The sequence below is a fragment of the Mauremys mutica genome, chromosome 12, assembly GCF_020497125.1.
Source record: "Mauremys mutica isolate MM-2020 ecotype Southern chromosome 12, ASM2049712v1, whole genome shotgun sequence".
NCBI lineage: Eukaryota > Metazoa > Chordata > Testudines > Geoemydidae > Mauremys > Mauremys mutica.
In genome coordinates this window covers 31,725,287-31,738,851 of record NC_059083.1, presented here as the reverse complement: position 1 = coordinate 31,738,851, position 13,565 = coordinate 31,725,287, and the positions used below count along the sequence as shown (strand labels likewise).

At 51.4% G+C, this 13,565-nt stretch overlaps 1 protein-coding gene across 1 annotated transcript in view; it reads left to right on the top strand.

Moving 5' to 3' along the window:
* Positions 1 to 13,565, top strand: part of LOC123345540 (zinc finger protein RFP-like) — a 28,473-nt gene that overhangs the window by 2,807 nt on the left and 12,101 nt on the right. Inside the window, exon 2 of the mRNA XM_044982516.1 lies at positions 10,126 to 10,834. Within this exon, the coding sequence (XP_044838451.1) occupies positions 10,418 to 10,834 (417 nt within the window). The 5' untranslated portion in view covers positions 10,126 to 10,417. The remainder of the gene's footprint in view (positions 1 to 10,125; positions 10,835 to 13,565) is intronic.

The window sequence follows — 13,565 nt, the reverse complement described above, 5'->3', positions numbered from 1 at the left end:
TCTTTTTGCAGCATCAGCCCTTTCCTTGCCAGCTTCTGTGAGCAGGGCCTGCCTCTGGCTCACAGCTTAACTTTGCTTTATGTTAGCAAAGTCTTGACCATTACCTTAGTTCAGGCCTCTATGATCCAGGAGGACTCTGGGGATCCTGGGTTAGACAGTGCCACTGAGACATTGCGTGGGGGGGGGGGGAGAACAGCCCACTGGGAGTGGAAAATGGGTTTCTCTAGCCAAGTAATCCTAGCCCTATGGCCTGGAGGACTCCTGTCTACCCAACCTCTGGTCTCTTAGCTCTATGACCCCTGGAAGCTCCTCCCCCTCCCTCCCTGCAGCACCAGGTATGGGAGAAGAAAAAGGGCCTTGGGGGCAGATGTGGGGGCTGTGGGGTCACAACTGGTGGAGGGGCTGGGGGTAGAAGTGATGTGGGGTTGGGGGGCAGTATTAATGTGGGGCTGGGAACAGGCATATGTGGAGTGGCAGGGACACAGAATTAGTTAATTGGGATTTGGCATTTTGAGAAGAAGCTGGAAGCTCCGCACCAGCCGGGAGCCTGTGAGAAGGAGACCCAGGGACTGGAGAATGTGCATTCATCCCAATAGCCAGTAGGAATGAGTGACTAGCTCAGACACTTCCTACATCGATAAAAGAGGTTTTACCATCAATGCAGTAAATCCACCTCCAGGAGAGGCAGTAGTTAGGGTAACAAAGAATTTTTCCCTTGACCTATCTGCATGTACAGCAGGGGTTAGATTGACCTAACTATGTCACACAGGGTGTGAAAGTTTTCACAGCTCTGAGCGATGTTGCTAGACTGACCTAAGTTTTAGGTGAAGACCAGGTCTCAGGGTATGGCTACACTTGAGATTTGCAGAGCTGAGAGTTACAGCACTGGTCGTACAGCTGTGTAGGGAAAGCGCTGGTGTGTGGCCACACTGAAAGGTAACAGCGCTGCAGTGTGGCCACATTTGCAGCATTTGCAGCGCTGTATTGAGAGGTGCATTGTGGGCAGCTATTCCACAGAGCACCTCATCCCATTTTGGCGCTGAGTATTGTGGGAAGGGGAAGGAAGGGTGCGAGTCATTCCGCTTCCTGTCCCAATGCCCCGTGGTGCATCGCTTCACATCCCAGCAGTCAGTTTTCCTGTCCACGTTTCTTGCCATTGTGAGGCTCTGTGCAGCACGATTTCTGTGTGAAATGGAGCCTGAGCTGCTGAGGACTTTGCTGATGACTGTCGCCAGCACATCACGTTTGGCAGTTGAGCTATTCCTTCAGCTCCAAAGTGACAGTGAGGAGTCCGACAATGATCTGGAGTCGCCTGACGCATGTGACATGAAATTGCTTGTGGCGGTAACAGAAATGCTCAGCACCGTGGAACGCCGCTTTTGGGCTCGGGAAACAAGCACTGAGTGGTAGGATCACATCGTCATCTGGGAAGTCTGGGATGATGAGCAGTGGCTGCAGAACTTTCGCATGAGAAAAGCCACTTTCATGGGACTGTGTGCTGAGCTTGCCCCCACCCTGCGGCGCAAGGACACGAGATTGAGAGCTGCCCTGACGGTGGAGAAGCGTGTGGCTATTGCAATCTGTAAGCTGGCAACTCCAGACAGCTACCGATCGGTCGCCAACCAGTTTGGAGTGGGAAAGTCGACCGTTGGAATCATTTTGATGCAAGTTTGCAGGGCCATTAATCGCATCCTGCTAAGGAGAACCGTGACTCTGGGGAATGTGCAGGACATTGTGGATGGCTTTGCAGAAATGGGTTTCCCTAACTGTGGAGGGGCGATAGATGGGATGCATATTCCTATTCTGGCACCACCCCACCTAGCTTCCGAGTACATTAATCGCAAGGGGTATTTCTCTATGGTTCTCCAGGCGCTTGTGGATCACCGTGGGCGTTTCATTGACATTTACACAGGCTGGCCTGGAAAGGTGCATGATGCATGCATCTTTCGGAACAGTGGCCTGTTCAGGAAGCTGCAGGACAGGACATTTTTCCCAGACCGGAAGATCACAGTAGGGGACGTTGAAATACCCTGCCGGGGGTTGCCTGGGAAGGGGAGCTGATTGGTTCAGGGCTGCACTGGTGTTTCTGTGCTTTGGGAAAAGCAGAAAGGTGCTGGTGGGACCTGCAATGAACACTGTCCCTCCATTTCCCACAGGAGTTAATCCTTGAAGATATCTCCCTGCTGCAGGTTACCTGGGAAGCAAGGGAGGGTCTTCTACAACAATGCGGATTCCACCCTGGCCCCTATGCAGCTTGCCTGTGTGCAGCAATGGTCCCACCACCCCTCCTGGAACAGTGGCGCAGACGTGTTAGCCTGACTGGGACAAGGACCACACTGGCTCTCCCTTTAAACTTGCTCAAGCGCATTGCCCATACTCTTGCTGAAACTTTTGAAGAGATTACCGAGGCCGATTATCGTGACGTGATAGACCACATCAATGGGATATTCCACGTCTAGGCATGCATGCATGGAGCCATACCCCCCGCCCCCACATCCTCTCCCAAAACATTTCCATTGCAATAAAAGCTGCTTACCTGGAACCTGCTCCTGTGATTCTTCTTCACCAAGTTCCAGGTGCTGTGACTGGCTAGCTTCCTCCTGGCTTGAGAAGAGCTCCTGACTGCATGCCTCCTGGGACTCCAGGGTGTCTCCCCCCACCCCAGTACCCTCACTGTCTGTTTCCATCCCCCCCTCCACCTCCCTCTCCTCTCCCTGCTCTGAACTGTACATCGTGGTCCTCGGATTTACAGTGGGGTCACCCCCATAAATCGCATCCAGCTCCTTGTAAAAATGGCAGGTCGTGGGGGCAGCGCCGGAGCGGCGGTTTCCCTCGCGTGCTTTGCAATAGGCACTCCGCAGCTCCTTTACTTTAATCCTGCACTGCAGTGCGTCCTGGTCATGGTCCCTTTCCAGCATGGCCTTTGATACCTGGGCAAAGGTATCATAATTCTTACGGCTAGAGCGCAGCTGTGCCTGCACAGATTCCTCACCAAAAACACTGATGAGGTCCATCAGCTCGCCATTGATCCATGCTGGGGCTCGTTTGGCACGTGGAGGCATGGTCACCTGGAAAGATTCACTGATTGCACTCCACACCTGGCTGAGCAAACTGGAAGTGGATTTTTAAAATTCCCGGGGCCTTTAAAGGGCGGGTCACCTGAGGCCAGGGCAGTAGAGTCCGAGCTGATGAGCAGAGTGGCTGAACAGGCATTCTGGGATATATCCTTATACCCTGGAGGCCAATAACAGCGCTGGTGTGTGGCCACACTTTACGACCAGTGCTGCAGCACCAGCGCTGCAATCGTTACACCCCAAGCAGACCCAGGTGTACAGCCAGCACTGCAGCCAGGGAGTTGCAGCGCTGGATGTGCCCTACAGGTGTGGACAGTTACTAATTGCAGTGCTGGAAAGCCTCCACCAGCGCTGCAAATCTCAAGTGTAGCCATACCCTCAGGAAGAATATTGCTACTACAGCAGAGCTACAGCTGTGTCGCTGAAGTGCCATAGTGTAGATGCATCTGGAAGTGTTTTTTCCATCGCTCTAGTTTATCCCACTTTCTGAGAGACTGTAGCAAGGTCAACGGGAGAATTCCATTGTCTGGTCTGGGGGTTAGGTCGATCTAGCTGTGGCACTCAGAGCACAGTTTTACAATCCTGAATAATGTCACAAGGTTGATCTAAGTGTTAAGTGTAGAGCAGGCCTAAGAGGGGTTTCCCTGGAGCTGGCAGAAAACACAGGGGCTGAGGGATTGCCTGGCAGCTTGGTGTGCGTGAGGCAGAAAGCCAAGAGAATCAGTCCTGAGTGTGATCCCAGCAGGAAACTGAGTGACAGAGCTTGCTTCAGGCCCAGGGTTCCCTGGAAAGGCAGACGTGGAGTTCTGAGTAAAGAAACTGCCGGTTGCTGTTTGTTTGTACTGTGTTCAGCGCACAGGAATGTGTGGACATTGTTTGTAAATAATACAGATTGCACCAGAGAAATACCTGACTCCTATAATCAATTTCTCCTGCCAATGGAAGAACCTAGCAAGGCCTCAAACACTGGCTAACGGCTCAGGTCAAAGGAGCAATGGGACAACCCGAGTCAGAATCTAGACCTGTGGAGGCAAATGCGTTGATGGGAAACATTTGCGGGGAGCTCCAGCAGCAAAGAGCCTGTGCAGAGGAGCAATTGCTCCTAACTGTGGACTTGAGCATGTCCAGCTTTGTGTGCCGAGCAGTCCCCATTGTCCCTTCTCTCTGGCCTGACACTCCTCTGCCCAGAGTCAGACAAAACCAAAACATGGATCCCTTGCTTGTATTTCCCCCCAGCAGACCCAGTCAGCACAGTGATAATGAACTCGGTGTTGGCCCAAGGAGAAGAAATGACAGGAAGAGACTGGGGCAGCTGGAACAGGGTGGGGGATTGGGGTGGGGAATGGGTTGGATTGTTACTTTCCCTTTTGTGTTTGGAGCTTTACAAAATTAAAACCTAAACTCTTCTTTCTAGCTCTTAGCTCGTGTTCTGAAGGGGCTCGGCTGTGACCTTTAGATTGCGATGACATAAATCTTAGATGATTTATCATAAAATCACCCTTCAGCTCCAGGTTTGCTCCAGATTAATGAATTGTTGCCATTTTCATGTGTTGTCACTAACACACCAGCTGCCTCTGACCTTAACCCAGGGAGCCCCTGTAGCCCGGCTGGTCCCAGGCTGGTGGTTAGATGTTCAGCAAGACACAGCCAAGCCAAGGCTCCTCTGCGCACACATTGTCACTGAAATAACTCAAGGGGGTTTAGTTTCCACTTATTGTTTCAGTGCAAATCTGTGTGTGGCTGTGGATGCCCTCACTGTGTATTAATATAACCCTTCTGCTGGGGGGACCTGGCAGCAGCCAGGCCTGGGTTCAATATCTAGGGCAGTGGTTCCCAAACTTTAACAACCCGTGAACCCCTTTCACTAAAATGTCAAGTCCTGTCAACCCCCTCCTAAAAATGAGTATTTCCAGGGATATTCTCCTTGACCTGAGTATAAATTATAAAAGCAGCGATCTTGGAAACATAAAATTTGTTTTTATGACATGCTTATTACACACTATTTATTATTAATTAGCATTTATCGGGACAGTATTTTTATTACATTATGAAAACGGCAGCACACTTCCAAGCTCTCACTTTTGTAGCTTGTGTCACTTTGAATAAGCCTGTTATAAAACAAGGCTCCTAGGTTTCATCAAGGAGCATCAGATGTGAAACAGCAGGAAGGTATTTAAGAAGCCAACTCACAGAGTTCCTCCTACACAAGCATTCAGGTCTTGAGCAGTCCAGGCAAACAATGCGCGTTACAACAAAACTTAAACTTGTTCTTCATAATACAATCCTAGCTGCCTATTTAATTTTAAAAACAGCAAAAAATATCCACCTCCCTTTCCATTTCTTATAAGGAGTCTTGAAGTTTAAATCTCCTCAGTGTGATAGAGATGCTGGCTTTGATCTGCTTAGCTCTTCGAAGTCCAGGAGATCTGGGCTGCTGACCCATGCTGCCTAGAGTCCCTAGGGTCAGCTCTGTCTGCCATTAGGGAATTTTTCCTCGAGAACCCCCTGTTCCATTTCGCAAACCCCCAGGGGTTCACAAAGCCCAGTTTGGGAACCTCTGATCTAGGGGTTCCTTTTCAACAATACAACAAAACCGGCTCCTGCCCCACCCAGTAACCTGAGAAAATTAAACACCACCCCTGGGCGCCTCTAGAGGCAAATTACACACTTCCCCTCTCACAAGCACGGAGTCTGAGTGTAGAAAAGAAACTGTTAATGAAAGGAGGGAAATCGCACAGCATTCTTTTGGGGAAACGCTGCAAGCTGGATTAATAAACATAAAACCATGAGCGAAACAACCACTCTGGAATACATTGGACAGTGACCTTTTGTCTCAGGTTTTAATTCAAGCAACCAAAAGTTCCTTTAACGTGCCCACCCCTTCTCCCTCTGCAGCACTCACAGTGAAGACCCAGAACGTAGAGGTGCATCTGCAGAGTTCACCTCTCAACCTGGCGGGGCCCAGGGGCTGCATCTTGCTTGCTCCACTCTCCAGGCATTTGCTCTGGCACCAGCTGCCTTGCCAGCCACTCTACTTACCACCGCACCAGCTGCTCAGCCAGTTATTGGCTCGCCACCCTACACTCTCTGGGACATCTTCAACTCATACCACTTCGCACAGCTCTCAATGATTTCAGCTGCTAGTGGGGGAGCCTCACTGGTAGCACAGACAGGGCAGTCTATGGTATCAGAGCAACTCTTCTAACGAAGATCTAATGATTAGACCTGACAATCAGTGATTGCAGATCTGTTGGTATGTAACAAACCTCCCCATTGAATCTTAACCAGCTCTATGATTACACAGTGGACACAGAAAGGATTGGAGAGCATCCAGGGCTTATACCATCTAGCACAGATATCTCACCCCCCTCTCACACCTCCACTAGTCTTTGGCACCAACATCTCCTGCCCAGCAAGGGCAGTTGAGTTGAGGGTGAGCCTCTCAATCAGGGCATGCCAAGCACAGTTCTGCTGCCCTTAATTCACACAACAAGGATAACAACACTTTAGTACAGGGCTCGGCAACCTTTCAGCAGTGCTGTGCCGAGTCTTCATTTATTCACTCTAACATAAGGTTTCGCGTGCCAGTAATACATTTTAACGTTTTTTGGAAGGTTTATTTCTATAAGTCTATAATATAAAACTAAACTATTGTTGTATGTAAAGTAAATAAGGTTTTTAAAATGTTTAAGAAGCTTCATTTAAAATTAAATTAAAATGCAGAGCCCCCCAGACCAGTGGCCAGGACCCAGGCAGTTTGAGTGCCACTGAAAATCAGCTTGCGTGCCGCCTTCGGCACACGTGCCATAGGTTGCCTACCCCTGCTTTAGTACCTCTGCCCCCACTAACAAACTGACTGGCGATCCAATACCAGCCAAAAGGGATCATTTGGGCAAAGCAGCCCCATCATGCTGAGCACGGAGGCAGCGTGGGAGTCCTGTTCCCCAGTTCATCACTAGGTGTCAGGGGAGAGCTCATTCAGACCCTATTTACATTGAGAATGTCCTAGTTCGGTGAGGGCACGTCTACACAGCACCTGGGAGGTGTGATTCCCAGGTGGGTGCATGTAAACATGCTGACACTGCTGGAGTGAGCACACTGCCAATAGCAGTGAGGCTGCAGCAGCAAGAGGACGGATTGGACTAGCTGCTGGAGGAGAAGCAGCTCCAATGTCTCCTGGAAGGGGAATCCCAGTGGTGCACGGGGGCTGCAGCCAGCGCTCCATGGCGCTCTGAATATCCCGTTAGTGTCAAAGGGACCCAAGTGGGTAAAGTTACTTTTATGCCAAAGTCTTTGCATGATCTGGGTCTAGGTTATGACAAAAGGCAGCAAGTGAATGAGACAAACCAACTGGAGTCTGAAGGGAGGGAGGGGATGATGAGGGAAAAGTAAATCTCACTTACACATTGTCTGTCCTGGGATGGTTGTGAGGCTTCATGGATGTTGGTTCCATTGCTAGGAGATGCCTGAGTGAAAACCAAAAGAGAAGGCTTCAGACCTTTTTATATTAAATACCCGAGTGTGTCTCTGTCCATTTCTCTAGCTGTTCAGACTGGGGACACTGTTCTAATACGAAAGCCTTAAATCTCACCTCTCTTCTCCTTTCCTCTTCCAGACACTCTGCTGTCTGAACTGGAGAGAAAAAGGGGAAATCCCTAGGACCATTCAGACAGGGTGAGATTTTAGGAGAAGATTATCTTTAAATTGGGAGAAAATTCCAGTGCAAACATCTCCCTGGGATTGTAGCTAAAGTTACCAACCAAAGCGACAGTGGCCAGAACACAAAGCCCTAAAACTAGCCCATGTAGCAGTGAGGAGATCCAGGGGCACTGGAGCAGGGAAGACCAGGGGCCATGGTGGTAAGGCCACTGAGCTCTGCCCATTTTTTAACATGGGCACAGTTTGGGGGGAGGAGGCCACTGCAAGCCTTGGGCAGGTGCGGAGTGTCACAGGCAGTGGTTGTGCTTCAGGCAGGGCAGCTGATCAGCTCCTCCCCATGAGGAACAGCCCCTGCCCATGGTGCCAGCTTCTTCCCAGTCCCAGCCCCTCTGCACAGGCTGGGGGAGGGGCTGACGTTAGGGTGCACAGGCTATGCTGTGCTGGGGCCCTATGTCCTGGCCCCAGAAGGAGGATGGATTTCACCTGCCCAACCCCCCTGCACTGCATGTGCAGAGAACCCAGTTTTGGGGTGCAGTGAATGGCAGTCAGGGTGACTGACCAAGTCACTCAGAGATTGATCCAAAAGCCTTCTATGTGAGTGGGAATCTTTCCTCTGCTTTCAAGAGGCACCAGATCAGGTCCTGGGATCTTCTTGTGCCTTGGGGTCTCTGCTTGCGAAAGAAGTTTATTAACACTCAGGTTATCGGCATCTCTGGGGAAGTGGCTGGTGACGGTTTCTCAGTCATTGTTTGACACCAAGTACTAAGATCCATTGTACGTTGAATTATAATTTTGATTGTTCAACCCCCAGTGAGCATCCAATCAGCATCTTCACTGACATGAGCTGTGAATATCTAAGGGACACAGCCCTGAGCACCTGCCCCTTTGCCTTTCTCACCACCGCTGGATTTCAGTGTCTGCTCCCAGGTGGCTGCCCCCCCAGACTCTCCCAGGCCCCCTCTGTCTGTCCCCAGATCCCCTCCTGCAGCCAGGCTGCACAAGTGGCCTGAGAGCCTTGGGGACAGGAGAGCTCTGGTTAGCCCATCCCCTGTACAGCGCAGGAGCCCCAGTGCCAGCTCCCCTCACAGCCGCTGCCATCTGCAGAGAGCCAGGAGTCCCGGAGAGCTGGGGAGACTGTGCAGGGAAACAGAAGCAGGAGCCGCCAGGCTAAGAACAGGTGTGACAGCTGCTCTCTTGGGCAGCGCACCCAGCACTGAACCAGGGACCCCTAGAGCTCTCTGTTTATCCCACACCCTGTGCAGTGCAGGACCCCTAGTGCCAGCTCCCCTCACACCCGCTGCCCTTGGCCATTGGGCCCCAGCCCTCACCTGGTGTGGAGGAGATTGGTCTCAGTACATCACTGAGTCCCTGGCCTCTCTGCTGGGACTGAGAAACAGTCAGTCCAGGCCTTGCTGGGTGTGGTTGTGTTACAGGGTCACCTGCCCCACTACCCCCAGGCTGAGATCCCAGCACATTCCACAGGCCCCTGAGCTCCCATCAGATGGACTTTCAGCCAGGGCCGGTGCAAGTAAGTTTCGCACCCTAGGTGAACTTCCACCTTGCACCCGCCCCCTGCGAACCCCGTCCCCCGCTGCAGCTAACCGAGGAGCTAACCCCTACCCTAGGAGTCCGCCGCCACCGCCCCGCCCAGGGAGCCCCCCGCAGCAGCTACCCACCTCTGCAGCTAACCTCGCCTGGGGAGCTCGCCCCAGCTCACCTCAGCTCCGCCTCCTCCGCTGAGCATGCCAGCACTGCTCTAATTCTCCTCCCTGCCCAGGCTTGCAGCGCTGATTGGAGGAGACTTAGAGCTGGGCTGTGTGCTCAGTGGAGGAGGCAGAGTGGAGGTGAGCTGGAGGGGGGAGCAGTTCCCCTGTGCGCCACCACCCTGCCCCCGTTACTGCGGGCAGCCCTCCCCGCACCCCCCCCAGCTCACCTCCATTCCACAGCCTCGCCAGGGCGGACTTTTATGTATCCCCAACTACTAGGCGCCCTACGCAGCCGCCTAGTTGGCTTAAATGGTTGCACCGGCCCTGCTTTCAGCCTCAGTCTGTGTGGTGGGGGGGAGGAATTGGGTTATTGCCCTGAGGGAGGGAGATTTACCTGCTCACAGACAATTTTAACAGTTCTAAAGCTTCAACTTTTTGAATCTCAGTGTCCAGTGTCATTAAATAGTTCTGGTCCGACCGAAATATTCTCTGATCCCCCCATAATTTCCCAGAGCTGTGAACATTTAAATTGGTAACAATTGGAATGAAATGCTGAAACCCAGAATTTTGTGCAACTGCGAAAGTTTACAATAAATATAAAAATTGCTTAAAATGAGCATTATGTATCAAAATTATATAGTATAAAACAAGAAAGAATCCCCCCAATTCTGACTATCGCTCCTCAGCCACACAGACCCTGCTCCTTCAGGCTCGTCCTCACAGAGAGAGCTGATGTCCATGTGAAGCACCAGTGACCCTCCCCACCAGCACAGGGGCTGATTGCCAGACGAGAGCCCTAGTGGTAAATTTTTCACCACAACCTCCAGGACTCTGATTTTACAGGTAGGCCCCTTCCGACTGAACAAAGAGCAGGAGTCAATTCCAGAAAGGGAAACACCGCCTCGCTGCTTCAGGCGGGGCATAGTGTGAATTCAGGAATTTGAAACAAAGCCTGTTACAAACTGCCCAGAGGGAGCCATGGCTGCAGAGAACCCCGTGGAAAGTTTCCAAGAGAAAGCGACATGTCCCGTCTGTCTGGAGTATTTCACAGAACCTGTCACTCTGGAGTGTGGACACAATTTCTGCCGAGCCTGCATCGCCCAGTGCTGGGAGGGATCCGATACAGACATCTCCTGCCCTCAGTGCAGACAAACTGTGCAACGGAGAAACCTCCGGCCCAACAGGCAGCTGGCAAACATGGTAGAAATCGCCAAGCGACTGAGTTTACAGGCAGCAAAGGGAAAAGGAGGGGACGGGGTTTGTGGGAAACACCAGGAGGCTCTGAAACTGTTCTGTGAAGAGGATCAAACCCCCATCTGTGTGGTGTGCGACAGATCCCGGGCTCACCGCGCTCACATGGTGGTTCCCATCCAGGAGGCTGCCCAGGAGTACAAGGTAGGGAACTGCTGTCCCGTCTAATGGATAATAACTCTGGATTTGAATTACAGGTTAATAGCATCACAAGTTTCCTGAGACTGGTGTATCTGTGTCACTCAGCTGTGTGTAGCCTTTATTGCATGAAAGAGGCTGTACAAATTAATGATACTCCAGCCTGGCAAGAAAGGCAAGAGAACAATTTAAAAATTGTCTGATGTTGGAAACTTTTCTCTGAGCAGCTGAATCCTTTTCAAACCCAGCTCCCACCAGTGAACTAAGGGAACTCTCTGCAGACCGGAATTTATTAAATGCCCAGTGAGGTTTGATTCACAAGAGCTGCAGTCCAGTCTATGTGGGAGTGCTACCTTCAGACTGGAGAAGGGGGAGTTACAAGCTGTGGATGTTATTACTGATTGTATCACAGTGTTTATTATTGTTATTGGCATCCGAGCACCCCCTACAGGCCCCAGATGAGATCTGACCTTGATTGTGGGGGGGGCCCTGTAGAAAACCCAGTGAGGGACAATCTCTGCCCTGAGCCATTTACAGTCTAACTCAGGGGTGGGCAGACTACGGCCTGCGGGCCACATCCAGCCACAGGTCCATCCTGCCCGTCCTCTGAGCTCCTGGCTGAGGAGGCTGGCCCCTCCCTGCTCCCATATTGTCTCACGCCTTGTCTAATTGGACAAGAGAGACAAAAGGTGGGAGGGGACATTGAGGTGCAAAGAGGGGAAGTGACTTGTCCAAGGTTACTCAGTAGGTCAGTGTCAGAGCTAGATATAAACCCCCATTTTTCCAAGGCCAAGCCCAGTGCCCTAACCACTAGGCTACACTGTCCCTCTCAGGAGCACGGAGCAGTGATGACATGTAGACAGTAGGAGAAAAAGACTCCTTGAGAAAAGCTCCAGGCTCACCAGGGAGACGAGGTTTCCCATGGGGAACCTGAACTTCTGTGTTGCTCCATGAAGGGTTAAACTCAGATGCTACCAGTCTGCACTACAGGAGATCACTGGGCTAAACACTGTGTGGGACCCCGAGCACCTTCATTGCGCACACAAAAGGGCTCCAGACAGCTCAGGTCCATGCCAAGTACCACTGGGATTACACTGGATTGTAGCAAAACCAACCCCAGGCTGGAGCTGACCGGTGCCAGTCTGACCTGCTCTGTTGTGTACGTGGGCAAGGACCAGCCAGAGCTGTTCTGTTAGTCCCACCAGGCAGCCTTTAGAAATCTCCCAGAATGCACTGCTTCCGGGATCTTTACCAGGGAATGGGACAGTGGGGACCTACCCAGGGGGCATTGCCACGGAGAGGGTTTAGGGCAGCACTGGGGCAAATCCCAACATTTCCTTATACAAATCTGCCTCATTAGGAGGGGCCCTGAGGCATCCTCAAAACACAACATCCCCACGCCTGCCTGCATGGGACCCTCCCGCACCTGAATCGATCAGCCTGCTTGGGCCCTCCCCCGCCTTTGTCAGCTCCACCCCACCTGCATCATTCTGCATGGAAGTGCCACTCACACCCCTGCCCCCAGCCTGCATCCTCGGTCTCCTCTTCCCTCTTTTTCACCGGACGAAGCCACACCCAGTGCTGGGTCCCTACCAGACACGAATAGTGCTCCACAAAACTGGGACTGCGCAGCTTCCAACCAGACGAACGGCCTCCCGACGTCTCATGGGGTTTGCCCTGGGGCCTAGACCAGCTCAGCCCAACCAGTGAAGTCCCCAGGGCTTCAGGGCTGAAATCCCAGCCCATATTGAAACCCTGGTGGCTTCTGGGATTTGTATCACTTTGTTCATTAAACTTCAAAAACAGATTTATTGATTCACCCCCATGTGACTCCAATGTCCTGTTATGCTCTTTACCACTCATCAATTCACAAATACCAGTAAAGCTTGGTTATAATTGAGATCTCTCTCTAATTACTGAAAAGACTGAATCTGAATTGGTAACGAGTCTGATAATGACACACTCCCAGTCTGCACTGATAAGGTTTCATCTCCTTCGTGGCCCTAATGTCACAAAGTGATTAGGACCAACAGTCATCTTGGATGAAAAAACGAAAAGCTCCACACCCCTCTCAACCATTCAAATTCAAGTTCCCAAATCCTTTCTGTTTCTGCAGGAAAAAATCCAGACCCAACTGAACACTCTGAGGGCAGAGCGAGAAAAGCTGCTGGGATTGAAAGTGACTGGAGAGGGGAAAAGCCAGGAGTATCTGGTAGGTGCCTATTGTTATGAACCAGCAGGGACTGGCAGTGGGAGGTCTGTTTGCGGCAGACTCCTGTGTGGCCTTGGTGAACGTGGGCTTGTGCGTCTTTCTCCTTGACTATGGATTCCTGGGTTAGATTGGTGCATAGACAAGCCCTAAGTTTCCATTTCAGCTGATCAGTTAAAGTCTAGCTCTTGTGACTTGCCCGGAAATCCCCGCCAAGTGAACTGAATGTCCCTGTGAAGTGCTTTCCACTGGGTCTGGTCATTTTGTGCATTAACATGTTTGTTTCTTTTTTCTCCCCTGGTGTCTCTGTCAGTGTAGTGCTGAGTCCTGCCTCCTGCTGCTCTGGGTCTGAATTCCCAGAGACCATGAATGACATAATATGCTAACATGACAGACATGGAAACCTCCCTTTCAGAGAAACAGGGGCTGAAGGGGAAGCTGTGAGAGAATCCTCTCCCCTTGGGTAAAGTTAAATGTCCGAAATCTTAGGATTTTCAACTAAGTTCTCCCTCCTGCACACTCAGCTCT